Raw genomic sequence first — 25,208 nt, 5'->3', positions numbered from 1 at the left:
TGCCGAGGGCTCTAACGTTAATCTGCACAAGCCTTTCCTTTGCCCTAGCCTGTAAGCGACAGAGAACTGGGGCTGACAGCTGTGCCCTCTCCGTACGCCAGCGTTACGCAGCGTTTCCGTCACCGCTGCTGGGAGCCTTCTTCTGTTCTATCGCTGCTCCTTCGTAGGTGACACGTTCCTTTCCGCTGGTTGTTTTCTCTCTTATTTAACTGCCCTCCAGCCCCATGCCCTTCTCCTCACCAAAACCAACCTACCCAGGACCCCATGGCTTCTGAAGAGCCACGCTCCAGACCAGAGGCATTTCCCAAGGGTGGAGCCAACCCATCCCTTTCTGCATTCTCCCTGTCAACCAGCCATCAAAATGAGGGTCAGCAAAAAAAAAAAAAAAAAAAAAGGGACTTCCCTGGTGGCCTGGTGGTTAAGAATCCGCCTTCCAATGCAGGGGACGCAGGTTCAATCCCTGGTTGGGGAACTAAGATTCCCACGTGCCGCGGGGAAACTAAGCCCGCCCACTCTAGAGCCCAGAAGCCACAAGCAGAGAGCCCGTGCACTGCAACTACTGAGCCCGTGAGCTCTGGAGCCAGCGCGCCACACTGGAGAGTAGCCTGCACGTCACAACGAAGATCCCACCTGCCGCAACTAAGACCCGACGCAGCCCATAAATGAATAAATTATTTTTAAAAATGAGGGTCAGCCAGTAGCTTTTAAGTATTCTTATTATTGAGGTAAAATTCACCACTTTAACCACTTTAAAGTGAATGACTTCTAGGATATTCACAATGTTGTGCAACCAGCACCACTCCCTAATTCCAGCACGTGTTCATCACCCCAGAAATCCCCTCACCCGTCAAGCAGTCACTCCCCATTCCCCCCACCCGCCAGCCCACCACAACCACTAATCTGCTCTCGGTCTCTATGGGTCACCTGTTATAGATATCTCATGTAAATGAAACCATACAATATGTGATCTTTTGTTTCTGTCCTCTTTCACTTAGCACAATAGCTTCAAAGTTTATCCATGTTGTAGCATGTATCAATGCTTCATTCCTTTTCATGGCTAAATAAGTTTCCATTGTGTGGACATACCATGTTTCACTTATCATTCATCAGCTGATGGACATTTTGTTTTGACTTTGGGACTATTCTGAATAATACTCCTGTAAACATTTGTGGACAATTTTTTTGAACATCTGTTTTCAGTTCTTTGGGGTATATATCTAGGAGTAGAATTGCTAGGTCATATGGTAATGCTACGCTTAACTTCTTCAGAAACTAACAAACTAGCTTCTGAAGGGTCTGCTCCATTTTCCATTCCCGGTAGCAATGTATGAGGGTCCCAATTTTCCCACCTCCTTGCCAACACTGGTTATCTTCCTTTAATTAAAAATTTTTTTTGCCCACGTTGCATGGCATGAGGGATCTTTGTTCCCTGACCAGGACCCTATATTTTCTTCTAAGGTTTGTATAGTTTTATTTTTTATTTATTTATTTATTTGGTTGCACTGGGTCTTAGTTGTGGCAGATGGGCTCCTTAGTTGTGGCACGTGGGCTCCTTAGTTGCGGTAGACGGCCTCCTTAGTTGTGGCATGGGAACTCTTAGTTGCAGCATGCATGTGGGATCTAGTACCCTGACCAGGGATCAAACCCGGGCCCCCTGCCTTTGGAGCACAGAGTCTTAAACACTGTGCCACCAGGGAAGTCCCGGGTTTATAGTTTTAGCTCTTACCTTTAGGTCTTTGATCCATTTTGAGTTCATTTTTGTATATGGTGTGAGGTAGGGGTCCAATTTTATTCTTTTGTATATGGATATCTAGTTATCCCAGCACTATTTGTTGAAAAGATTACTTTTTTCTATACTTGTTAGTGTCCACATTTTTTATTCTTCTAAGGACATCTGTCATATTGGATTAGGGCATACCCTAATGACCTCATTTTAACTTAATTACCTCTTTAAAGACCCTATCTTCAAATACAGTCACATTCTGAGGTACTGGGGATTAGGACTTCAATATATAAATTTTGGGGGCACACGATTCAGCTCATAACATGATCATGTGTGTTTTTTTCCTTTCTTTCTTTTAATATAGTTTATTATATTAGTTGGTTTTCAACTTTTTGGGGGGGGTGCTGTGCCATGGCTTGTGGGATCTTAGTTCCCCAACCAGGGATCAAACCCATGCCCCCTGTGGTGGAAGTGCTCAGTCCTAATCACTGGACCGCCAGGGAATTCCCTCTGAGTACTGCTTTTGTTGTGGTCCTTTATGGGTAAGATTTAGTATGTTTGGGTTTTTTTTTTTTCATTTGTTTGGTATTTTCTAATTTCCCTGTGATTTCTCCTTTGACCCATTGGTTGTTCAAGAGTATGTTCTCTAATTTCCACATACCTGTGAACTTTCACATTTTCTTTCTGTTATTGATTTCTCACTTCATTCCTCTGTGCTCAGAGGAGATACTTGTCTGATTTTAATCTTTTAAAAGTTACCGAGGGCTTCCCTGCTGGCTCGGTGGTTGAGAGTCCACCTGCCAATGCAGGGGACACGGGTTCGTGCCCCGGTCTGGGAAGATCCCACATGTCGCGAAGCGGCTGGGTCCGTGAGCCATGGCCGCTGAGCCTGCGCGTCGGGAGCCTGTGCTCCGCAACGGGAGAGGCCACAACAGTGAGAGGCCCACGTACCACAAAAAAAAAAAAAAAGTTACCGAGACTTGTTTTGTGGCATAACATATTGTCTACCCTGGAGAATATTCCATGTGCACTTGAGAAGACTATGTATTCTGCTGTTGTTGGGTACAGTGATCTATAGATGTCTATTAGGTCTAGTTGGTTTTTATTGTTATTCAAGTCATCTATTGCCTTGCTGATCATCTGTCTAGTTGTAACATCCATTTTGCAAGTGAAGTGTTGGAGTCGCCAATTATTATTGTTGAACTGTTATTTCTCCCTTCAATTCTGTTAGTTTTTGCTTCATATATTTTAGGGCTCTGTTATTATGTGCATACATGTTTATTATTGTTATATCTTTTTGATGCATTGAGCCACCCTTATCATTAGTTCATGTGTTTCTTTGTTTCTTGTAACAATTTTTGTCTTAAAGTCTACATTGTCTGATATCAGAATAGGCACTCCAGCTCTCTTTTGCTTACTGTTTAAATTAAATATCTTTTTTTATTCTTTTACTTTCAACTTACTTGTTTCTTTGGTTCTCAAGTGAGTCTCTTGTAGACAGCATATAGTTGGATTACTTTTTTTTCTTTTATCCTTTCTGTCAATCACTGCCTTTTAATTGGATAATTTAATCCACTTACATTTAATGTAATTACTTATACAGAAACACTTACTCCTGTCATTTTGCAACTTATTTTCTATATGTTACACTTTTCCTGTGCTCCAGTTCTTCTACTACTGTCTTCTTTAGTGTTAGATAGATACTTGTTACTGTACCATTTTCTTCTCTATTTTATGATATATATTTTTAGTTATTTTCTTATTGGTTGCTCTGGAGGTTACAGTTACCATCTTAATTTATAATAAACTACTTCAGATTAGTTTCAATAGTATACAAAACTTTGCTCCTATATTGGGCCATCCCTCCCTCATGTTGTTTACTGTTACAAATTATACCTTTATACATTGTGTGTCCACTGTCATAGATTTATAATTTTTGTTTTATACAGTTGCCTTTTAGATCAGATGGAGGAAAAAGAGGTGTTGATAACCAAAATACATTAATTCTGACATTTATATTTATCTATGTAGTCACCTTTCCTGTTGTTTATTTCTTCACGTGGATTCGAGTTGCTGTCTAATGTCCATCCATTTCAGCCTGAAGGACTCCACTTAGCATTTCTTAAAGGGAAGGTCTACTAGCAACAAACTCTCTCAGTTTTTGTTTGTCTGGGAATACTTTATTTCTCCTTTTTTTTTTTTTTTTTAATTTTGCTTTTTGGCCACACCACATGGCTTGCAGGATCTTAGTTCCTCAACCAGGGATTGAACCCACACTCTTAGCAGTGAAAGCACAGAGTCCTAACCACTGGATCACGAGGGAATTCCCTTTCTCCTTCTTTTCTGAAAGATAACTTTGCCAGTTATATGATTCTCAGTTGACAGGAATTTTTTTCTTTTAGCACTTTGAATACGTCATCCTGCCACTTTCTGGCCTCCAGGGATTCTGATGACAAATAAGCTATTGATCTTATTGGGAAAACCCCTTGTACACAGTGAGTCACTTCTCTCTTTCTGCTTTCAGGATTTTTTCTTTGTCTTTTGAAATTTTGATTATAATGTGAAGAACTCTGAGTTTATCACACCTTGGATCAACTTTGTGAGCTTCTTAGATATGCAGACTCATGTCTTTCATCAAATTTGGGCCATTTTGGCCCATTATTTTTTAAAATATTCTTTCTTCACCATCCTCTCTCCCTTCTTCTTTTGTGACTTCCATTGTACATATATTAGCATGCTTGATAGCATTCCACAGGTCTCTTAGGCTCTGTCCATTTCTCCTCATTCTTTTTTCTTTCTGTTCCTCAGTTTGGATAATCTCAATTGACTTACCTCTGACTGCTTCTCCTGCTTGCTCAAATGTGCAATGGAACCCCTCTAGTGAATTTTAAAATTTCAGTTATTGCTCATTTCAACTCCAGAATTTCTTTTTGGCTTCTTTTTATAATTCCTCTCTCTTTATTGCTATCCTCTACTTGGTGAGATATTGTGTTCATGGTTCCTTTAGCTCCCGTACATGGTTCACTCTAGCTCTTGAGAATATTAACTGCTTTGATATAGAGTCTTTGTCTAGTAAGTCAGTGTTTGGGCTCATTTAGGGGCAGCTTCTATTCACTTTCTTTCTTTCTTTTTTATTGATGTATAATTGATTCTATTCAATTTCTTTTCCTGTGTGTGGGCCATACGTTCCTGTTTTTCTGCATGTCCACTTTTCTTGAAAACTGGACATTTTTAATATTATAATGTGGCAATTCTGGAAATCAGATTCCCTCCTGTCCAGAGGTTTGTTGAGGCTGCCTCTGTACATTGTTGCTGCCGTCTGTTTGGTGACTTTTCAGAACCAATATCGTAAAGCCAGGATTCTCTATTGTGTGGCCACTGCAGTGTGTTTGATGAGCTTGGTGGTCAGCTAGGGAGTCAACAGAGATTTCTTCAATTATTGAGATGAAGCCACCTTTTTCATGATTGTCTTCCCAGTTAGTTTCCAGAGTTCAAATAAAGTTAGTTCTGATGGCTTTTGCCCGTTTATGTGCTGTTTCTGTGGAGTCCTGGGCCCTTGGAGCTCTCTGCTCTGCCGTTTTTGCTGACTTCACCTCAGCCAATTGCTTTTCAGATCTCTTTGTCTTTGATGCTTCTTCAGTTTCTCGATGATACATTCAAGTGTGGAGTCACTCGTGTTCATCCTACTTGTGACCTGTGCTTCCTGGATCCAAGGATTCATTTCTTCCGTCTATTATGTTAAAGTTTCACTTCTTATCTGTTCAAATATTTCTTCACCCCCTTTTCTTAATTCTCTTTGTCTGCAGCTCCTATTGGAAGGATGGCATAGCACCTCTTCCCTCTTTCTTTTTTTTTTTTTTTTGCGGTACGCGGGCCTCTCACTGTTGTGGCCTCTCCCGTTGCGGAGCACAGGCTCCGGACGCACAGGCTCAGCAGCCATGGCTCATGGGCCCAGCCGCTCCGTGGCGTGTGGGATCTTCCCAGACCGGGGCACGAACCCGTGTCCCCTGCATCGGCAGGTGGACTCTCAACCACTGTGCCACCAGGGAAGCCCTCTTCCCTCTTTCTTAACTGAATTTTCCAATTTTTACAATATTTTCTGTCTCTGTTTCTCTGACCTTTATTCTGGTTGGTTTCCTCAGATCTATCTTTCAGGGAGCTAATTCTTCCTTCAATTTTGTCTAAGCTGCTATTTACCCTTCCTCTGAGTTTCAAATTTCCGTGCAGCCTATATTTTTGATTTCTAGCAGTTCTAGGATTTTTTTCCCCCAAACTCCCAGATTTTTTGGTAGTCTTTTTAAAAAAATTATTTTACATCTTCAATCATTTTAAACACACTTACTTCATAGCCTTGGGTTTCCTTCTCAGAGGCAGAGGACATAGGGAGGGGACACAGACAGGGCCACGGTGTCGCAGGACATCAGTGCAGAAAGCTTTCCTGTGGGTGCAAAGCCAAGAAGGGCTGGTTCCATCATCTTTCAAGCCATCAGAGCCACAGGGATTCCAGGGGCACCTAAACTTTGAGCGAGGATTCCAGGAGACCCAGGGACTGAAGCATTGAGAGGCCAACCCTCTCTCCATAGTATCACAACGATCGCCTCTTCAAACAAAACTCGTTTTTCATTTCATAGCAATCTGTTTGCCATGGGAAAACAATGGTCAAGAAGAAAAATAAACTAAAATCACCCACAATCCTAGTTTCCATATTTAGCTGCCATGAGCCGCCTAGCCCAGCCCCCAGCTCCCTTCCTGACTTGAGTTTTCTCCGTAGCACCGAGCACAGTCAGGCACACTGCAGATTTTACTTGTTTCTGATAGTCTTTGCATCCGCAGGAGCACGTGGGCTCTGCGGCAGCTGGCCCTTTGTCTTGCTCCCTCATGTACCTGCAGAGCTGGGAAGCGGGAGTGTGGGGCGCCATTCCCTCCATCGGCACCTTTGGAGTGAACGAACAAACGCACGTGCCGTCTTATGAATGAAAATGTCTACCGCATTTACCCTCACAACGATCCTACAAGGCAGGTGTTTACTATCCTATTTCACAGACGGGTAGACTGAAACCCCCGGGGGCCACCACCTGTCTTCTCGCCCTGCCTCCTGCTGACCATCTTTCTGTGGCCATATTTATGCAGCTGCAGCAGAGCCCACTCTCTCTCTGTTCACCTGAGCCCCAAGTCATGTCCAAGACATTTCCACACTGTGTTTTTAAGGACTTTATTATTACTTTTGTAATAATGATCTTTCACGTTAGGAGCAGGAAAAACAGGGAAGTGAGATGGCTCACTCCAAGTTCCATCCCATCCCAGGGGCTCCCCATGCTTTTATAAGAGAGACAACTAACGTACGTGGGTGTTTGCGGCCTCAAACACTCACCTCATCTCTCCCACCACAACGCAGCTCCTGGAATGTATTTTGCAGGTGAACTGTGAACCCCACCCCCCTGGGTTCAAACCACAGCTCAGGCTAGTAATTTAACCTCACAGCGCCTTCATTCTCATCTATAAAAAGTGGGCAGAATTATTCCTGCTTCACAAAATTGGTGATTCAGGGAAATTATGTATGTAAAACGCATGACACAGTGTGTGGCTCACAGTAAATGGTCAATATGTGATTGTACTGATGTAAGTAGAAACCTTTGCCTCCCATCAGCCATCTGCAGTGCAGCCTTTGCTTGGTGGAGACAGAAATTCCTTTTTAGCTGTTGCAAATGCTGATCAGCCTCTGGGGGAAGGACTCATGCACACTCAACTTTTTTTTTTAATTATTTATTATTTTGGGCTGTGTTGGGTCTTCGTTTCTGCACGCGGGCTTTCTCTAGTTGTGGTGAGTGGGGGCTACTCTTCGTTGCGGTGCGCGGGTTTCTCACTGCAGTGGCTTCTCTTGTTGTGGAGCACGGGCTCTAGATGTGCGGGCTTCAGTAGTTGTGGCTCGCAGACTCAGTAGTTGTGGTGCACGGGCTCGGTAGTTGTGGCGCACGGGCTTAGCTGCTCTGCGGCATGTGGGGTCTTCCCGGACTAGGGCTCAAACCTGTGTCCCCTGCATTGGCAGGTGGACTCCTAACTACTGCACCACCAGGGAAGCCCGAGAACTAAACTTTTAAGAGACTCATGTATTAACTATAAAGCAATAACATAACCGCTCTGTGCCTCCAGGGGCGTCGTGGGTGAAGACTCCAGGAGGCAGCAGGAGGGAGCCGAGGCCCGGGCCCTGGGCTGGCCTGAGCAAGGGTCTAAGGCCAACTGCAAGCTTTAAGACCACGGCTTTAATGTCTGCAGGGCTCCAGTGGGGGAGATCGGGGCAGCCGCCTTAGCTGGTAATGGTCTGGCTACGCCAAGTTTTGCAGATGGAGCCTGGAGAGTGGGACAGATGTGCAGAAGAGAAAGTTTATTCACTCAGCAAATATTTATTGGGCACCCATGACATGCCAGACCTATTGTAGGCCCTGGGGGTCTAGAGCCCTGCTCTCAGGGAGCTGCCATGCTGGAGGGTAGAGACAGCCAGTAACAGCCCAGTAATAAGAGACCAAGGCAGAGAGGTGAGCCACGACCAAGAGGGGCCAGAGGCCCAGCCTGCATCGTCTTTCCCCTCCCACAGCTGCAGGATGACGTCCTATTTTTAATCCTCCTTTGACAGATGAGGAAACCCCGGTTGGGGAGATTAAGTGGCTGTACCCCAGGCACACAGCAGTCCACGGAGGCCCAACCTCTGGCGTTGAAGCTACAAGAGCCTGGGAAGGGAGAAGACGGTGGCTAGTGGTGGTGGTGGGGACAGTCAGGGCCACCCAAATCCCTTCCCAAGGCAGCCTGGGGAAGCCTGGGGCTTCCCAAGAAGCCCCCGGGAGGGGCTCCTGCACTAGGCTTGAGGGGTAGTTAGCCCAGGGGCTGAGATGCTCAAATGAGTATCGGTCACATTTTTCCTACAGATTCTGCCTCCAGAGATTTCTCCAGCCTCAGGGAAGATCACGCCACCGAGCTCCCTGGGCTGTGGGTGAGCGGGCACGCAGCACCGGTGGGCACGGGGCAGGGAGAGGCAGAGACCTAGGTCCTCCCATCAGAGCCAGGCTCCCAGGGTGGCCCAGGGTCCCGCTCTACTCCTGGGAGGGACTCCTCAGGTCAGTGGCAGGGCAGAGGAGGCTCATCGGGGTCCTGGGCATTCAGTTGGCAGCCTTGCCAGCCTGGCTGGTTCGGGTGGCCTCTGTGTGCGCTCCATCCGAGCCCTGCAACGTAAGACCAGGTGGAGAGGCTCTCTGTTTCGGCCTCGTGAGGAGAGAGGTGGGATCGTTTCTAGCAGTGAGGTGGAACATGCTGATGGCCAGAGACCCCAGAATGCCCAAGAGAATGAGACCCAGGTGGAAGGAAGGGGATGTAGCCTTGGAGGTGACTAAAACAGAAGTCTGTAAACTGGAGTACCAAACTCGGGCTTCGGGAGGGATGCAACCAGGGTGATGGTTCCGAAGGAGTCAACCTGCAGGTCCTCGCCGTCCACGCTTCCCTCTTTCGACTTTCTCTCACTTTGTAAACTAAAAAGGCAAAGGTCTTCCCCAGCCAGAGTCTGACATCCGGGGCTGCAGGAAGTCCTGTGCTCCCAGGAAAGGGACAGTGGGGAGGGTGGGGGGAGGTTTTGGCCTCTCCTACAAGCTGTGTTTCCCAGGACGCAAGGCTTTGGCATCTCAGCTCTCTGTGACCCGGGGCCACTTCGCCCACCTCCCAGAGTTACCTCACCTGTAAGCCGGGCACAGAAGGCCTGTCCTGGGTGGGTGTGGGGCTGCACGGGCTCAGCCGAGTCGTCATTCACTTTAATGTTATAAAGACGTGTGTGTTTGCGGTAGTAGCGCTCTTGCGCAACCTAAAATAAACCCAGTGACCCCAGGGGCTTGGGAGGGGTTCAGCCCACACGAGGAAACTCGACCTTGTAGTTGGCAGGTTCAGTGGGTACCAAGGAAAACTTGTTTTGTTTTTGACTTTTTATGGGGGTTTAATATACACAACGTGCGTCCACCTTAAGTTACAGCTGGATAAAAACTTAATGTATACACAGGAGGAACTGTCACTGAAAATAAGATCTGAAACGTGTCCACGAGCTGAACCTTTCAAAATACAGAAAAAGGGCCAGAGTCCCCAGTTTTTACCTTTGTGGCCCACTGCTGGAACCTCAGGCTAGGGACCTTTGATCTCATTCCTGCCCCTCACTGGGCAGATGGGAAAAGAGGCTGGGGGGCCAGGTCTCCGGGAAGAGCCGGGAACATCCCCTGCTCCTCGCCAGCTCCTGGAACTTGGCGCCCGCTCCCACAACAGCGAACTCGGGGGCCCAGGCCCTGGCTTGATGTGGGAACGGGAGGTGGGGGGTTGTGGGAGGTAGGTAGATAGGGGCGCGACCGAGCGAGACTCCTCCCCGGGCGGGGCCGCCCCTGCGCGCGCGCCGACGCCCCGCCCCCGCCCTCCTGTGCGCGCCCCCGCCAGGCTAATTAGGCACGCGGTTTGTTTACAAACATGGGCGCCCGGCAGGTACGCGCCGCCCAGACCGTGCGCGCCTGAGGTTAGAGGGCGGCCCCCCGGACTCCGGGGTCCTCCGGTGCGGGCGGCAGCGGCGGGCGAGCGCTGGCCGCTCTCCCGCCTTTTGCGCGCCTCCCCGAGCACCAGGAAATACGCCCAGAGGCGCACGTCCCTTGCGCGGGAGGGCGCGCGGGAGGGCCGCGCCGGGTCCCCGAGTCGCCGCCGGCGCCGCGCCCCGCCCCCGCGCGCCCCCCGGCCCGGGCCCGCTCGCGGCCGGGTCGGCGGGGCGGGCGGCGGGCGGCGGGCGGCGGGCGGGGGCGCGCGGGGCGGGGCGGGGCGCGGCGCCGGCGGGGCCGGGACATGTAGTCCGCGCGCCATGGCCTCTCCTGGGCGGCCCCGGCGCGGGCCCGGCCGCGGACTACGACTCCCGCCAGGCGCCGCGGCGCAGCGCATGAGCCCTGCTCGGCTCCGGCGCGTCTATTATGCTGCCGGGGCCGGCGAGCCAAAGAGGAGCCGGCCGCGCGGGCCGGGAGGGGACGGCCGCAGGAGCCGCCGAGGCCAAGTACGCCTTTCTCTTGCTTCCTTGCGCGCGCGGGGCGGCGGGCGGCGCGGGTGGCGGCGGGCCGGGCGGGGCGGGGAGCGCGGCCCCGTACGCCCCGCGCAGGCCGCCGGCGCGTCCGGGGAGCCGGGCGCCCGGGACGCCGTCGCCGCCTCCGCCTTTGTGCGCGGCCACGATGCAACAAAGCGCGGCGGCGGCCCGGGGTCGCGACGGCGGCGGCGGCGGCGGTGGCGGCGGCGGCGCGGGCCCTCTCCCCTCCTCCCGCGCCCTCCCGGCCGCCCGCGTCCCGGGCTCGGGGGCGTCGCCGCGGCCGGGGCGCGCAGCCGGAGTTGGCACGGCCCGCGCGCCCCGCGCCAGCGATCTCCCGCGCGCCCTCCCTCACGGAAAGGATTTTTTTCCCCCTTTCCTCCGCCCGCCATCTTTCGAAGGGGGGATCGGGGCGGACGTGGAGGGGAAAGTGCGCTTCGGCGCCACTTTCCCCGCGCCCCTTTCCCCGCGCCCGTCCCGCCCGCCCTGGCTCCTGGCCGCGGGTCTCGCGCGGGGGCCGTAGCCGCGGCCGGGGCGGGGGGCGAGGCCGGGCCCGGGAGCGGGCGGCGTGGCGTGGAGGCCGATTTCTCCAGAGTTAGGCGCCCGAGCTGACTTTGAGCCCTTTGGAGTTGCTGGGTCGTTGCAGCGCGGCCAAGAGGAGACCCAGTTCCCGTTTTGAAATCAGCCCGAAAAGCGTTTAATCCGGGCGAGGTTGAGTTGCGGGAGGAGCGGGGGTGCGTGCCCTCCTTCCCACTCAGGGTGGGCCGCGGCCTGACGCACGGCACAAGCTCATCGGGGAGAAGTACTCACCCCAAACCTCACACGGCCCCCCGGCCCTCGTGGGCTCCCCGTGAATAAAGCTGGGGCTCGGGGGAGTCCTCTTCCTCCACCGGTTGCTCATCCGGGGGCAGGCCGGGGTGGAGGTCTTGGGCCGCCTCCTTTCCCTCGGGGCTAGGGGGCAGCTTTGGAAAGATGAAAGTGGGGGTACGGAACCGGTCCGCCTGGAGACCCACGTGGGGCGGTCCCGTGGTCCATCCTGAGGGTTCCCGCTATTGGGCCCAGTCCCTGACCATCCTGCGATCCTTCATTTTGGCTGAAAGCTTTCTACCCAAAAGTGCATAACTGGGGTGCCCCCGTGTGTTCCCTGGGTTGTGGCTGCAGAGTTAATGGGGAGGTGGCATTGGGTATCAGTGGGCAAACTGGCTGGAGGGCGGAAGGCAAGTAAATGAAGGAGTCGCTCTGGCCCCTCCTCCTCGTGCCCCCCCCCCCAAGTGAAGACGAAAGTGTTTTTTTGTTTTTCTTTTTTAATCCTGCTTTTGTAGGCCTTCTTCCTGACTCTTTCTTTAAAATAGGAGTTCTTTTCCTGGGTCCATGGAGTGGCCCTAGGGAGATCCTGAAATCTACGCAAAGTTGCCTGGGCGGCATGTCTTCTGGGGGAGTAGGTGGCTTTCAAGGGTAACAAGAAAAGGCCTGAACCCGTGCAAGGCTGAGTCTTCAGGAGTTAGGGACCTCCTTCCTTCCCTCCCTCCCTCCCTCCCTCCCTCCCCCCTCCCTCCCTCCGTCCTCTGGCAGCCCTGAGTGCGGCCTCTCATTTGCAAATAAAGCTCTGTGTTTGCCCTTTTCTGTCTTGAGGCCTTGATGTGTGCTGGTGGTTACAGATCGGGAGAGATAGGGCACACGGCATCTGGGGCGGGCGGTGTGGGCCATTTCGCTTTGACCTTTCTGGTAACCTCGGGGGCCCCAGGACTCTGGAATCCCGCCCCAAGCAGCTTCTCAGAAGCTTCTATCCAGTCCTACCTAGCCCTGCCACGGGGACGTCCGGGGAGGAGGGACGGGCAGCACCAGGTCAATTTTTGTTTTGTTTTTAGAAAGTGGAGTAATTGCTTTCTCTCCACCACAGCCCGCGCGTGCTTGGGAAGTGAGCTCTGAATAAAGGGAGAGGATTTGTAAATATTCTGCTCCTGCCTGCCTGGCCCAGCAGAGCGGTCACGGGCAGAAAGTGAAAGTGGGGGGTGGTGGCGGGGTAAAAAGCGAACCGCCTACCGCCCGCCGCAGCCGGCGGCTGTTCCTGCGCCCTCTTCCTCCAGGATGGCGAGTTGCCAGCTGCCCGAGCCCTGCGCCGGGCAAGCGGCGAGGCGCACGGCCATTTCCTGGTTCTCGGCGACAGAGCTTTCCCTGGGGAGTGCTGGCCGCGGCCCCGAGTGGAGTGGTTGGTTCGGCACCAGCGGGCCGGCTCCAGCGTCTGCCTGGCTCTCCGTCCGCCGCTGGTGGGCCCTGTTCTCCTCGGGAGAGCGGCTCTCATCCAGTGGGTCCAGGGGGAGCTGGGCCGGGTCGGGAGTGTGGGGGGGTCCACCGCCCCCCAGCGAGCGGCTGCATCTGGCCGCTTGCTTCAAGCCTCTCTGCAGGTCGCTGGATTTTCGGGGCGGTCGTGTGGGTGGGTGAGTGAGTAGCCTGGTCCGCCTTTCCCGTCTCCCCACGTGATGGTCTAGCTGTAAAGCGACAGAACCCCCAGGCAGGGCCCACAGACCCTGCATTAGCAGGGCCGTATCTAGTCAGCATTCCTTGCTTCCGAAGGAGACTTTAGTGAATTGTGGCAGAAAGCAGTGTCATGCTGGCCGTATTCCTGCCTGCTGGGAACTTGTCAGGGGAGCCCCCTGCTTGGGAGCCCGCCCAACGTCCCACCCGAGGCTCTGCCCCCTGGTTGCCGCAGGTGTCAGAGCAGCGCGCACTGCCCAGTGTGCTTGGCTAGGGGCTGCTGGTAGGTGCCCAGGTGGTGAGTGGCTTGTTGCACCTCCTCAGCCACCTCGCCCCGCCCATTGTGAATCCCTTTGGCACCTGCACCCCTGCTCCGGGTGCCTGGGGTCCTGCCTCTGAGAAGCACGGGCCTCTTAAAGGCAAAGCGTCACTTTCTGGATCTGGAGCGGAGATGACGGTTACCTGTGTGGGGGTGTCTGTCCAGAGGCCGGAGGCTCTGCTGTGTCAGTGCTGTGGGTGAGTGTTTATTTCTTTTGCCAGGTTTTAACTATCCCACAGGAGAATCAGTTCTCAGCCTAACCCCTTTTTTAGGGCCTTTGTAACCTCGAGTTAGAACCGGCAGGTGCACTTGGGGGGAAGCCCCCCTCCCTTCCTGCTTCAGTGCTGGGAGAGTGCACCGGAAGGTCACGAGGTGCCTGGGAGAGTCCTTTCGCCGCTGCTTGGGAACTGCCACTTGGGATGCGGGGGGGGGGGGGGGGGGGCGGGCTTCAGGCGCCCCAGTGGGATTTTTCTGCCAGTGCTGGAAGCTGGGCCTGGTGACCCGTGTGGCAGCGTTTCCACAGTGATGTTCAGGAGTGTGATCCGGAGGGTGTTCGGGGGGGCTGGGGCTCCAGGGTCCCCGCCGAGGTCCCCGGTACGCGGGGGCAGGAACGTCCTCGCCTCCCGTGAGGCCGAATGCGTGTCGTGCGGCTGGACCCTCGTGACGCATTACCAGGAGGAGGCGGAGCCTGGGGGCAGTCTGGCTTGACGGTGTCTCAGGGATGAAACTCGGGAGCAAAGGGAAAGGCAGGGCAGGAACGGGGTGCTGCCCAGCTCCAAGCCCGCTTGCGCCGTCGGGCAGAGCCGTGGTGGTGCCAGCCTGGTGCTGCTTGTTAAGAGCTGGGGCCCTGCTGGCTGTGCACCCCAGATAAGGCGCACACCCACCCTGTGCTCTGTTGTCTTAGCTGCCACCAGGCTGTCGTAGGTCTGGGGTGGGGAGACACCAGTGACCGTGTGACTGTCCCCTGGGATGACAGACCCCCCCCACGCCCCGCAGGCTGGGCGGGGCAGCAGGATGCGCTCCGTTGCGAGCACTCGGGCTGTGGGAAACGTCCCAGCAACGGCGGGCCAGGGTGCCCAGCCCTTGGGAGCCTGAGCTCAGCCTGGTGCTGGTTGCCGGAATGGGTGCCGGTCCCTCTCCAGGGCTCCCAGGCTCCGGACAGCCCTCCCGTGGGAGCACCTGCTGTTCTGGAAAGGCGTGGGCACCCGGGGAATGTGTTTGTGTTGGGCAGGGTCGGGGAGATGAGAGCCTAACTCGGACCCTGGTTTACCGAGGCTGCACCATCCTATCCTCTGCCCCGCTCTGGGCTGGCGCCGGCGGGCTGCCCTTCCTGCCGCTGACCCCGAGGGGCAGCTAGGGTGAGGGGTGTGGAGGGCTGGCTGCCCCTCGACATCAGGATCCGGCAGTGGTCGGGGGCTCCCAGTCTGCTCGCCTGCCGCTGTGCCTCGGGGCTCCGTGGCCTCCCAGGCCCTCTCCACCTCATGTGCCGTCTGTTAGGTGGGGTGATGGGGTCAGAGCTTCCCTCTGCGGGCTTCTCCCTGGGGTCTCAGTTGAGAGGGACCTGGGGGACAGCCACTTCCTCGGCCTGGTCTGGGGTACAGTGCCTGGCTCGGGGTTTTGGGGTTGCTAATGCACACGCGTCGGGCGTTGAATGGGGGGTGTTCTGTTGGGACGGGCACAGAACACCCCCCGGGGGTGATGACAGCACGCCGAGCCTTGGTGCTCACAGGGCCGGGTCCCCCCGTAAGTGCATGTGACCCCTAGCGGAGAGGATGGTCCCCCCTTTCCCTCTCCAAGACAAAGTGTGGCGCCGGTCACGCTGTCCTCACTCACTGTGTCCCCTGACCTTCCCCTTCGAGTGGTGGGTCCCTCACCCCCCTCCCAGAAGCCCCATGGAGCTTTACACCCCCCCCCCCCCGCCCGACACACACATCACACACCGCTGGTACAGCGGCTTCTTGTGGTTTTGCAGTTGGTTTTTCTTTTGGGTAGGTTGGTTGAAAGGTGGGAGGAGACAGCCTCACAGAGGTGGGGCAGGGGCGGCTGGCCTGACCCCCGCCGTGAGCCCCACTCAGCAGGGCTGGCGACGCCCACCAGAGCTGGTATCTCGGGTCCACGGTGAGGCCGACGTTCTGGCCAGAAGGGAAACCTTCAGAGGCTGGCTTCCCCGAGTGGGGCTGGCAGGCTGGGGAGAAACATGGGGCATCAGGGAAAACTGGATCGAGAAGGAGCCTTAGGTGCTTGGGTGCCGGGGGTGCAGAGCCGAGAGGACATGGTGGCGTCAGGAAGGGGGACCGTGGCTGCCGGCCCCTCAGTGGGCCAGGCAGGGTGCCTCAGGAGAGAGACCCCATAGGCCTCGGGGTGCTACAGACCTTCCGTGGGACCGATGGGGTCCCTTGCCGGTGGGGAGCAGAAGCGATCCAGACCAACGGTGGGCTTGGGGCCCTGGTCAGGGCCAAGGCGCTCCAGGCAGAGCCCCTTCGGGGGCAGCCGTGGTAGCACTGCTCCCTGCCCGGGCAGGGGGTGGGCAGGGGGTGGTGGCCAGCAGGGCCCAGTGTGCGGAGGACCCCCGCTCGCCCACCTAACATCCCCTGGGGCCCCACGGGAGGAGGCAGTGGGCTCCGTCTGTCACGGAAGCCGACCCTGCCCGCACGGATCCTGTTTCCTGAGGCCCGGCTGCCCGGGGGCAAAGGAGCTGGGGCGGCGGGCCTTGCCCCTTCCTGCAGCTCGCCGCCCCTGTCTCTGCGGGATTGTTGCAGGAGCTCCGGGAGGCAGTGGGGGAGTGTTTTTTTTTAATAAATTTATTTGTTTTATTTATTTATTTTTGGCTGCGTTGGGTCTTCGTTGCCACGCCCGGGCTTCTCATCGCGGTGGCTTCTCTTGTTGCGGAGCACGGTCTCTAGGCGCGCGGGCGTCGGTAGTTGTGACTCGTGGGCTCTAGAGCGCAGGCTCAGTAGTTCTGGCATGCGGGCTCTGGAGTTGTGGCACGTGGGCTCAGTAGTTGTGGCACGCGGGCTCTAGAGCACAGGCTCAGTAGCTGAGGTGCACGGGCTTAGTTGCTCCGCGGCACGTGGGATCTTCCCGGACCAGGGCTCGAACCCGTGTCCTCTGCATCGGCAGGCGGATTCTTAACCACCGTGCCACCAGGGAGGTCAGGTGGAGGAGTCTTCGGGGTTGGGTGGACGGCATTGCTCACAGCCTGGCTCTGCTTCTGACTGGATGGCCTCGTGCCCCTTGATCTCTGAGCCTCTGCCCCCCCACCTGGAAAGTGGAGCCCACGTGACCCACACTGACGCCAGGATGGGGCCCAGGGAGTCGGGGCCCCCAGGGGTGCCTGACTCACCTGATCCCTGAGTCACCCGACTCAGGAAGGCCGGTGGGTCTGAGCAGGGCGAGAGGGAAGGCGGAGGGAGCGCAGGCCCTGCCCCTCCCCCCTCCCCCCCCCCAGGATGGTGGAGTCACTCCCTGGCTTTTTTCCTACCTCTGATCACCCCTCTGAACGTCAGCACCCCCTACAAGCCTCCCCTCCTTCCTGAATGTGGCTCAGGACTTCCCCCTTCAGGCCCAACGCCCTCCAACCTAGGAGCCTCCTGAGGACCCCCTCCACCTGCTTCCTCCTCTGACCCCCGGCCTCATCCCCGCCCCCGTGGCTGGAGGCCCTTCCCCTGATGCTGGTGAGTGAGGCTCTTTCTGCCCTTCTGTCCGGCATCCTCCATCTAGCATCCCCCCGACACCTGTCGGGGTCCAGGCTGCCCAGGAGTGCCCTCCTCTGCCTGCTGTGGTCCTGTCTGTGGCAGGAGGGCCGGAGCTCCTGCTGCTGCGTTTTCAGGGTGTTTCCCACAGTGGCACCTAGACAGAGGTCCCCACTCTCTCTCTCCTTGTTTGTCCAGGACCCTGAATAGCCCTGGTGTCCAGGCTCTTCTGATGTGTCCCTCTGGGCTGAGCGAGCCTACAGGGGCCGGTTCTCTGCACTTTATTTCCGATTCCAGTTCCCCAGGGAGGAATGAGGTGGGTCCCAGAGGATGAGTCCAGGGGCGGGGAGATGGCCATGACCTCTGGGTCCGCCTGCCCCGGTCTGCAGCCAGGTGTGTCCAGCTCCCGTGAGTCCCTCACGGAGTGGCGAGTGTGTGACTCTGGAGGGTGGGGTGACTGGCCTGTGTCCCCCGCCTGCCGCTGGCCAGCCGTTTGGCTTTCTGGACGCTTCCTCAGGATCCCACCAGAAGCCGCGTCTCTGGGTTTTCTCTTGCTGTTCAAGGGCTTTTGTGGTCTGTCTGAGCATTTCCTCTCTGGGTGGTTTCGAGGGAAGGTTGTCTTCACTCTGACCTTTGCCCCGTTTGTGGTGCCGCCTCCCGCCCCGTCGGGCAGCCCCGGGAGGTGGGGGTGGGGGAGATTCTCCGAGCCTCGGTTTCCCCTCTGAGGGGTGGGGCCCCGTCCCTGCCCTCGGCCCGGGTGTCCCCGCGCGGTGTGCACCACCAGCCGGGCCAGCGGATCCTCAAGGCTCCTTTCCGAACCCCGCCTCCTAGAAGGCTGGTTTCCAGCTCGGCCGTGTGGAGCGGGCCCACTGGGCTGTGACGCCGGTGAGATCGGGCTGCACGTCTTTGCCCGCAGGAGATGAGACACGCCCGTCCCGCTGGGGGCTTGGGGGTGGTGAAGGGGAGACCTGGTAACTTGCGGGTTTTAAACGTCTGGGTTTAGGGCGCTGGGCTCTGCCACCTGCACTGCCCCACCCGGTCCCGGGTTATCCTGCCTGAGTCCATCTCCCCCCACCCCCTCACCTGTAGTCCTTTGCCCTGCCAGGCGGGAGTGTGTGTGTGTGTGTGTGTGGCACGAGGAGTAGGGTCATGTCCCCCAAATCTCGCTGTTGCTGTGGTGGTGGGCAACGCAGGGTCCTGAGCACCCAGGGAAAGGGGTGGGGCAGGGGCTTTCCAGTGTGGCCAGTCGAGAGACAGCAGAGGCCCCCAGAGTACTCAGCTTCTGCCACGAGCACCCCTGCTCCGTCCTGTCCCCTCCAGACCCCCGCTCATTTCAGCCCCCTTCCCACCTCCCCGTTATCACGAGGAAAGCTCCCGGCACATTTCCTTCGTAGGACGTTGGTGCCCACGTCTAAAAGACAAGGGCTCTTTAAGAGTTGTAAAAGGCCACAGCGCCACCGTCACCCCCAGAGCGTTGACGTTGGACCCCAGAGATGGTCCGAGAGACAGCGTTGAGGTACATGCCTCTTGCCTCACTGCCCGGCGGGTGCTTCTCCCAAGCTGGCCCAGGGCACAGGCACTGGGGTCGGGAGCCACCACCTCGCCTGCCCCGGCCGTCCTCCCTCCTGACCCCCGTGATGGGCCGCCTTCCTCCGTTCCAGCTGCGACCCCAGAACACTACTCTGCGGAGGGGTGAGCTTTTCCCCTGATCCTTTTGCGATGAAAGCTGACCCTTGACAGCGGATACGAGGTTGTCTGTGGTCCTTTTTTCCTCTTAGACTGAACATTTGTATGTTTCCCTGCAGAATGTCGTGTCTGATTTGGTATGTTATCTCGGACCCAGGGGGCTGGGGGTGTCTCTGGGAGACCCCCTCCCCCCACCCCACGGAATGGTGCACTGGCTGGGTTCTGAGACCCGAAAGGTTCACTCAGGACACGCCTGGCTCGGGGAGAGCGGCTGTCAGGCTCTGGCCTGTCCCATGAGGCCGCGGGGCGGTGTTTGCTCCCCCCGTTCCCGGTGGGCGATGCCTTCTCGTGTCCGAGTGCTGGAGAGGGGATGTCAGGTGTTCCCGGGGCTCACGGGCTGTCCCAGGAGGGTGGGCGTCTGGGGGGGCTTTGCTCCCGCCCCCAGGGGGCAGCTCGACAACGTGGTGAGAGCCTGAGCTGGCACGCCACCTGGGAGCTCTGGGTGCCACGGGCTGACCAGGGAACCTGGGGTGGGGTCCCAGCCGGACCTTCTGTCTGCTCCTTCTGTGGCCCCTCGTGGTGTCTCCGCCCAGCCTCAATGGCTTGGAACATGGGAACGGGCCGGACCCTTCTGGTACCCACCCCCCACTCTGAATTTGCCTTGTTTCCCTTGATTTGGGGGCCTGTGGGCACCCCACTGGGATTCCCTCGAGGATGAGGTCTGGCTGCCCCCATGGCAACTTTGGGTCCCCAGCTGGCGAGGCCTGCTGGGCAGGGTGACCAGGCCTCTCTCCTGGGTGGGGCCTGGCATGGCCTGTGTTCCCATGAGGGGCCAGCGCCCGCTGGGAGGGGACCGGCCCCGGGGGAGCTGTGCGGAGGAGCAGGTTCCTTCCTTGCTCTCCGATGGACAAGCCACCTCTGTCTGCACCTTCGTCGTCTCCTGCGCAGCTCGCCGGCTCCGGCCAGGGCGGCTCAGCTGGGTGGCCTGTGGTTCCCTGCCAGGACCACGTGGGGTCGGGAGGAGAGTGACGGGTTGCTCCTGGTGCGCCGGGACGTGGCGGCTGGGAGAAGTGGGAAGCCGCGTTTGTGTTTTAAACGGGTCCATCCCATTGCATAGGCTGGGTCCATCCCAAGTGTAACCTCATGGTGTCTTCATGGCATGCAGAGGTGGGTATCCAGGGACCCTCGGGCTCTGTCCCTTTGCTGTGGCCCCTCCCTGCGTGGCTTGGGAACCAGGGGCACCTCCTTTTTTCCACCCGAGGGGCCAGTGTCACCCAGCTGTCTAAGCACTCTCCGTGATGTCCCTGGCCTCCCACGTCCTCGTGGGTGGGGAGCCATGCCTCCATCCGTGGGGCTGCGTTGGGGGCACTAGACAGCTGATGGCCACGCTGCCGGGGCTCAGCCAGGAGGGGAGCTGGCACTGGACCCCGGTGTGGCAGGCCCAAGTGGGCACTCCCCGCTGCCCTTCTGCGTGTTCCTCGTGTCTGGGGCCCTCTTTGCATCTCTGGCCGGAAGTTAGGATCAGGCCAGGGACTTGGAGGGGCACTGCTGGCCTGTGCCTGCCCCCAGGGCTCGCCAGGTGGCCTTGCCGTTGGTTGCAGTGGGGTCCTCTGGTTCCTTAGCTGCCCGGCTCCTCCTCTCACCCTGTGTCACCCGTGATGCCAGGAGCCAGGTCGGGGAGGCACGGGGTCCTGGGCTTATGTCCCCGAATCTCCACGTGGGCAGGCTCAGGACGTAGCCCAGGGCTGGGGGAGCCTCAGCCCTGTCATCTGTGCGATGGGCCTGGTCATTGACCTCATAGGACCACACGGTGTCTCACCCTCAGCAGAGGTGTGAAGGGCTCCTGGCCGTGGCCGACCACCCAGTGCATTTCTTCGTGCTTCTCCAGGAAGCACGGTGAGAGTCTGTTCCTGTGCGGCCGGGGGACCCTGGGCGCGGGTAGTGGGGGACTCCCCCGCAGTCTCCCCTTCCTGTTGCTTCAAACCCCCTTGTCCCTCCACACCGCTTGTCTGCTACTGATGGCGGTTCAGGGCTGAGCCCTGTGAGAGGGTCAGCTGGTAGACTGTTTTAAGTTCCAGCTTCTCTCTGGAAGCAGCCTGTGCCTTCCGGTCTCAGAATGTGGCCCTGACCCCCGCCCAGACCGGGAGGCTGACGGACAGCACAGCTGCTGGCGGCGGGGAGCTGGGCGGCACCCTTGGCATCCATCCTCGTCCCTCTGCTGCCCCGACAGGTGGGCGCTGGGGGGATTTCTCGGCCCTCCGGGCGACACGGGGGTGGCCGACGGCGCCTCCCACTGGTGGCCCTGCCGAGGTCCAGCCAAGACTTCGGGGTCGTCGCGGCCCCCGGATTTCCCCTGGACGGAGCACACGGGGCTGCCTGGCCTGTCCCCAGACTCTGGGGCAGTGTCCCCAGGCCCCAGAGGAAGGGAAACGAGCTCTGAGATGCTTGGCCATGTTTGTACATTTTTCCAAAAGAGAAATCCCTTTACACTTCTTTCTTTTTGCAAAAGTAACACGTCCTTAAAAAGAAAAAAAAACCCCACCGGTTCAGAACCGCCAGCAGAAAGGGAGAAAGCAGCCTTGGGGCCCGTGTGCGGTGGGTGTGAGGCCCTGAGTGCTGGGGACGTCCATCATCTTCCTGCCCCTCGTGGGAGCGTCCCGAGGCGGCGTGGGGCCTTCTGCATTCCCGTCCATGCTCAGCCGGGGTCTGGTTTCCTCGGGGTCGCTGTCGGGTCTGCGGGATTGCGGGAGAGGCAAGGCCAGGCTCTCGCTGCGGCTCCGCTCGCCCTGGACGTGCCGGCCCTGAGGTCTGGGCTCCGTGTGAAGGAGTGAAGGCTGTGCCCCAGCAGGGAGCTGCGTGGCCCCTTTACTCCGCCCGCCACCCCAGAGGGGACAGCGCGGGGTGACCTGTGCGATTGTATGTCCCACCGGAGAGGGTCATGCCCGAGCGCCCCGGCTGTCCCTTGCCAATCTCCTCCCCGGCCACGCAGCCCTTCCCAGGAGATGGGTCCTGGCTCCTGGGATGGAAGGGGCTTGGGGAGGGGGATGCCCCCCAACCTCTCACGCTCTAGCTGCCCTCCCTTCCTTCCTCCCTGTTGAGCTGGTGCCCAGGCTGCCGGGGACAGAGGACAAGCCAGGCGCCAGCCTCCGCCGTGGGGGGTGCTCTGTGGCACAACCTGACGGGGGACACTGCGAGCCCTGCGGTCATCCGCACGTCCCTGCAGGGCTGTGAGTGCATGGGGGGGCCCCCCGCCTTGTTCCAGTGGAGGTGCTGGGGGCAACATTCCTGTTTGCAGAGAGGGGGAGGTCCCACTGCCACGTGCCGTCCCCCAGGCCGTGGGGCATCCAGCACCTTTTGCATGTGTCGCCTCTAGACCTCACAGACCCTGCTGGGGTCCCAAGTGTTTCCACACCTCGGGACTCCCTGTGGCCTGGGGTGAACGCTGGTATTCGGCGAGCTTAGCCACGCAGTCTGGGACCCCCCGCCGGCTCTGCCTTGTAGCCGCTGGGTGCTCACCCCACGATGGGGTTGTGTCCTGTGTTTGCTGCGGGGGCCGGCTTCCTGCTCAGCCGTGGGTGTGGGGTGGTTGGTGATTGGTCAGAAGAGGGAGGCAGGGCAGAGGCCAGGCCGAGGGTCCTGATGGCGGCCCCAGCACATCCCTGCAGAGAGCTGTGTCCGTCTGTTCTTGTGCTCAGAGGAGGCCGGTGTGCTGTGTCCCGCCCGTTTTCTGCTCCCTGGACCGTGCAGCAGCAGCGCTGGGTACTGGGCATCTGCCCACCCGCCCCACACCTGGCGGCCCGCAGTGCACCGCCAAGCTGGGGGGGTGGCAGGAACAGGGTGCATCCTTCCCTCACGGATCCCGGGTCCCCCCACGTAGGGAGCCGCCTCAGCCGTCCCGGCAGGACCGTGCGGCGATTGGTACGTGTCCAGCACCGACCTGAGCGCTCTGTGTTGGATCCCTTTAGTCTCACAGAGCCCTGTGGGGACACGGGGACCAGATCCCATGGCTGGCGAAGGGCAGAACTGGGATTGCGAACAGGAGCCTGGCCCCGGCATCTGCTCTGCACCCCTGAGCTGCCCGGGGTCCGGGAGGGTCCGGGAGGCCCTGGCGGGTGGTGGCATTGGGGCAGAGGAGCCAGAGGAGGAGAGGGAGGGTGCGGGCCTGCGTAGCCACAGCAGCCGGGACAGGGAGACGAGTCACTGGCCAGAGCGGGACAGGCAGTGCTGGTTTGGACAGGAGCCCCGTGTAGGGCAAGGCCGTCGAGGGGAGGGCAGGCCCGTGGGAGGTTCGCAGAGACCCCAGCAGGAGGTGGTGGTGCTGGGCCAGAAGGGGTCAGACCTGCTGGGGGTGGGGCTCCAGGGTGAGCACTCAGGCGCCTTTCCGTCGGGTTGTGTGTTGCAGCCTCAGCGCCGCCAGCCCCGTGGGCACGGCCGCCCTCTGTACGGAGCTGCCCTGGGGGCCAGGGCGCTGCCCCGGGTTGGCGAGATGGGGGCGCGTGAGAGGCGCCCGCTCGCCCGGGGAGAGTGTGGAGGAGAGGAGCTGCAGGCCCCCAGGATGGCGGGCGGGGGGGCCCCTAGGGGTGCTCCAGAGCGCTCCTCCGAGGAAGGGCGGGCAAGCGGGGCAGGTGTGCTCGGTGGCCAGGTGTGCGCGGCGTCTGTTTTGAGTCCTCTTCCCTCTTGGTCGGGGGGCGCTGAGGAGGCACTGGCTGGGGTTTAACAAGCCGGCATGGGGGGGCCCTGGTCTGTATCTCGTGCTGATGACCGTGGTGTAAACACGCCCACGTGGCAGAGCAGGCTTCCGGCAGGACGTCCGTCAGCCAGCTCGAAAACTCTCCCAAGTTTTAACGATCTGCTTTCGCACGTCGTAGAGAGCACGTTTCCAGTGGCCGACACGCGCCGCTCTGTCCTCCCCGATGGCTGGCCCCCAGGCGGGCCCTGCCACCCAGCCCAACCCGGCTCAATCCCGTGACAGGTGCACATAAACACCTACGGGGTAGCAGCGTGCACAGATGCTGCCCGGGTCCAGATTTCGTATGCAGCCCCCAGCGCGTTTTGCATCCTCAAGTGACATTGGGGCCACCGACTTCCTCCCAAGACGTGGTGGGGTTTTGATATCGGGGGCAGCCCTTTCATCCTTTACTGCACAGCATTTTTCTTGGTGCTAGTTGGTCTCCTGGTGACACACGTGGGGCAGCGGCAGCCGCTTCCTTCCCAGCTCCACACTCAGAGAACATTCTGAGAGTCGGGGTGTGGTCCTGCAGCCGCTCACTTGCTGAGGCTGCAGGCTCCCATCGCCTTCTCCCTCCACCCCCGCCCCGATTGGCCGAGGGCCGGCTGTGTCCACAGCCCAGCCGCCATCACAAACCAGAGCCCGTTCTCATGGTCACGTTAGAACCTCCGTCGGTGGCCTCACTCAGAGGGCCCTGGCTCCGTGTGCCACGCGTGGTTCCACGCACGTTGTGCCGGTCCACGTCGTAGCTCTCTACGTGCGGATCATTCCCTAAAATGTTGCCACAGTCAAGAGCGGCAGGCGGCTGGTGGGCAGTGAGCCGACAGTGGCCCCACCTGGACGGCCGCCGCCCCGCCTGCCCAGGTGGCACCTGCTGGCATTCTTTCCCGTCACCTGTGTCTCTCCCTGCCCCAGCCTGAGGGCAGCAGTGGGAGAGTGGTTCTCTGACAGGTGAGGGTTGGCCTGACCGGGGGGAGTGCGCCGACGTGGCCTCACATGACCGCACGGCTGTGCTCGGGGACCCAGGCGAGGCGGCGGGGCCTGGGGTGACCGGCCGTTCCCTGCCGTCCCTCCTCCCCCGCAGGTGCTGCCTGACTGGGCCCAGACATGGGATGTCGCACCTCGGCGAGGAGCACAGAGGAAGCCAGGGCCTCGCCGAGCTGCTGCCGTGACGGCCAGTGAGCGAGCAGCCGGAGGATGTCCACCACGACGACGGTCGCCCCTGCGGGGATCCCGGCGGTCCCGGGCCCCGTGAACCCGCCCCCGCCGGAGGTCTCCAACCCTGCCAAGCCCGGCCGCAAGACCAACCAGCTGCAGTACATGCAGAACGTGGTGGTGAAGACGCTCTGGAAACACCAGTTCGCTTGGCCCTTCTACCAGCCTGTGGACGCCATCAAGCTGAACCTGCCCGTGAGTGGCCCCCACCCGCCGGCCCTGCCCCTCCACGGCCCCGACTCCTGGGAGGACGGCCCCCCTGGCCTTGGCAGAGAGGGTGCCTGGAGGTGGCT

General features: G+C 58.4%; 1 protein-coding gene across 1 annotated transcript in view; it reads left to right on the top strand.

Moving 5' to 3' along the window:
* Window positions 1-10,696: 10,696 nt before the first annotated feature.
* The window catches only part of BRD3 (bromodomain containing 3), a 33,046-nt gene continuing 18,534 nt past the window's right edge, over window positions 10,697-25,208 (top strand). Inside the window, exons 1-2 of the mRNA XM_082843185.1 lie at window positions 10,697-10,775; window positions 24,785-25,110. Coding sequence (XP_082699311.1) covers window positions 24,898-25,110 — 213 coding nt within the window. The 5' untranslated portion in view covers window positions 10,697-10,775; window positions 24,785-24,897. The remainder of the gene's footprint in view (window positions 10,776-24,784; window positions 25,111-25,208) is intronic.

Source organism: Leucopleurus acutus (genome assembly GCF_964270905.1).
Source record: "Leucopleurus acutus genome assembly, chromosome: 7".
In the NCBI taxonomy this organism is placed as follows: Eukaryota; Metazoa; Chordata; class Mammalia; order Artiodactyla; family Delphinidae; genus Leucopleurus; species Leucopleurus acutus.
Note: the sequence above shows the minus strand (reverse complement) of the source record. Positions and strands in the feature narration are given on the sequence as shown.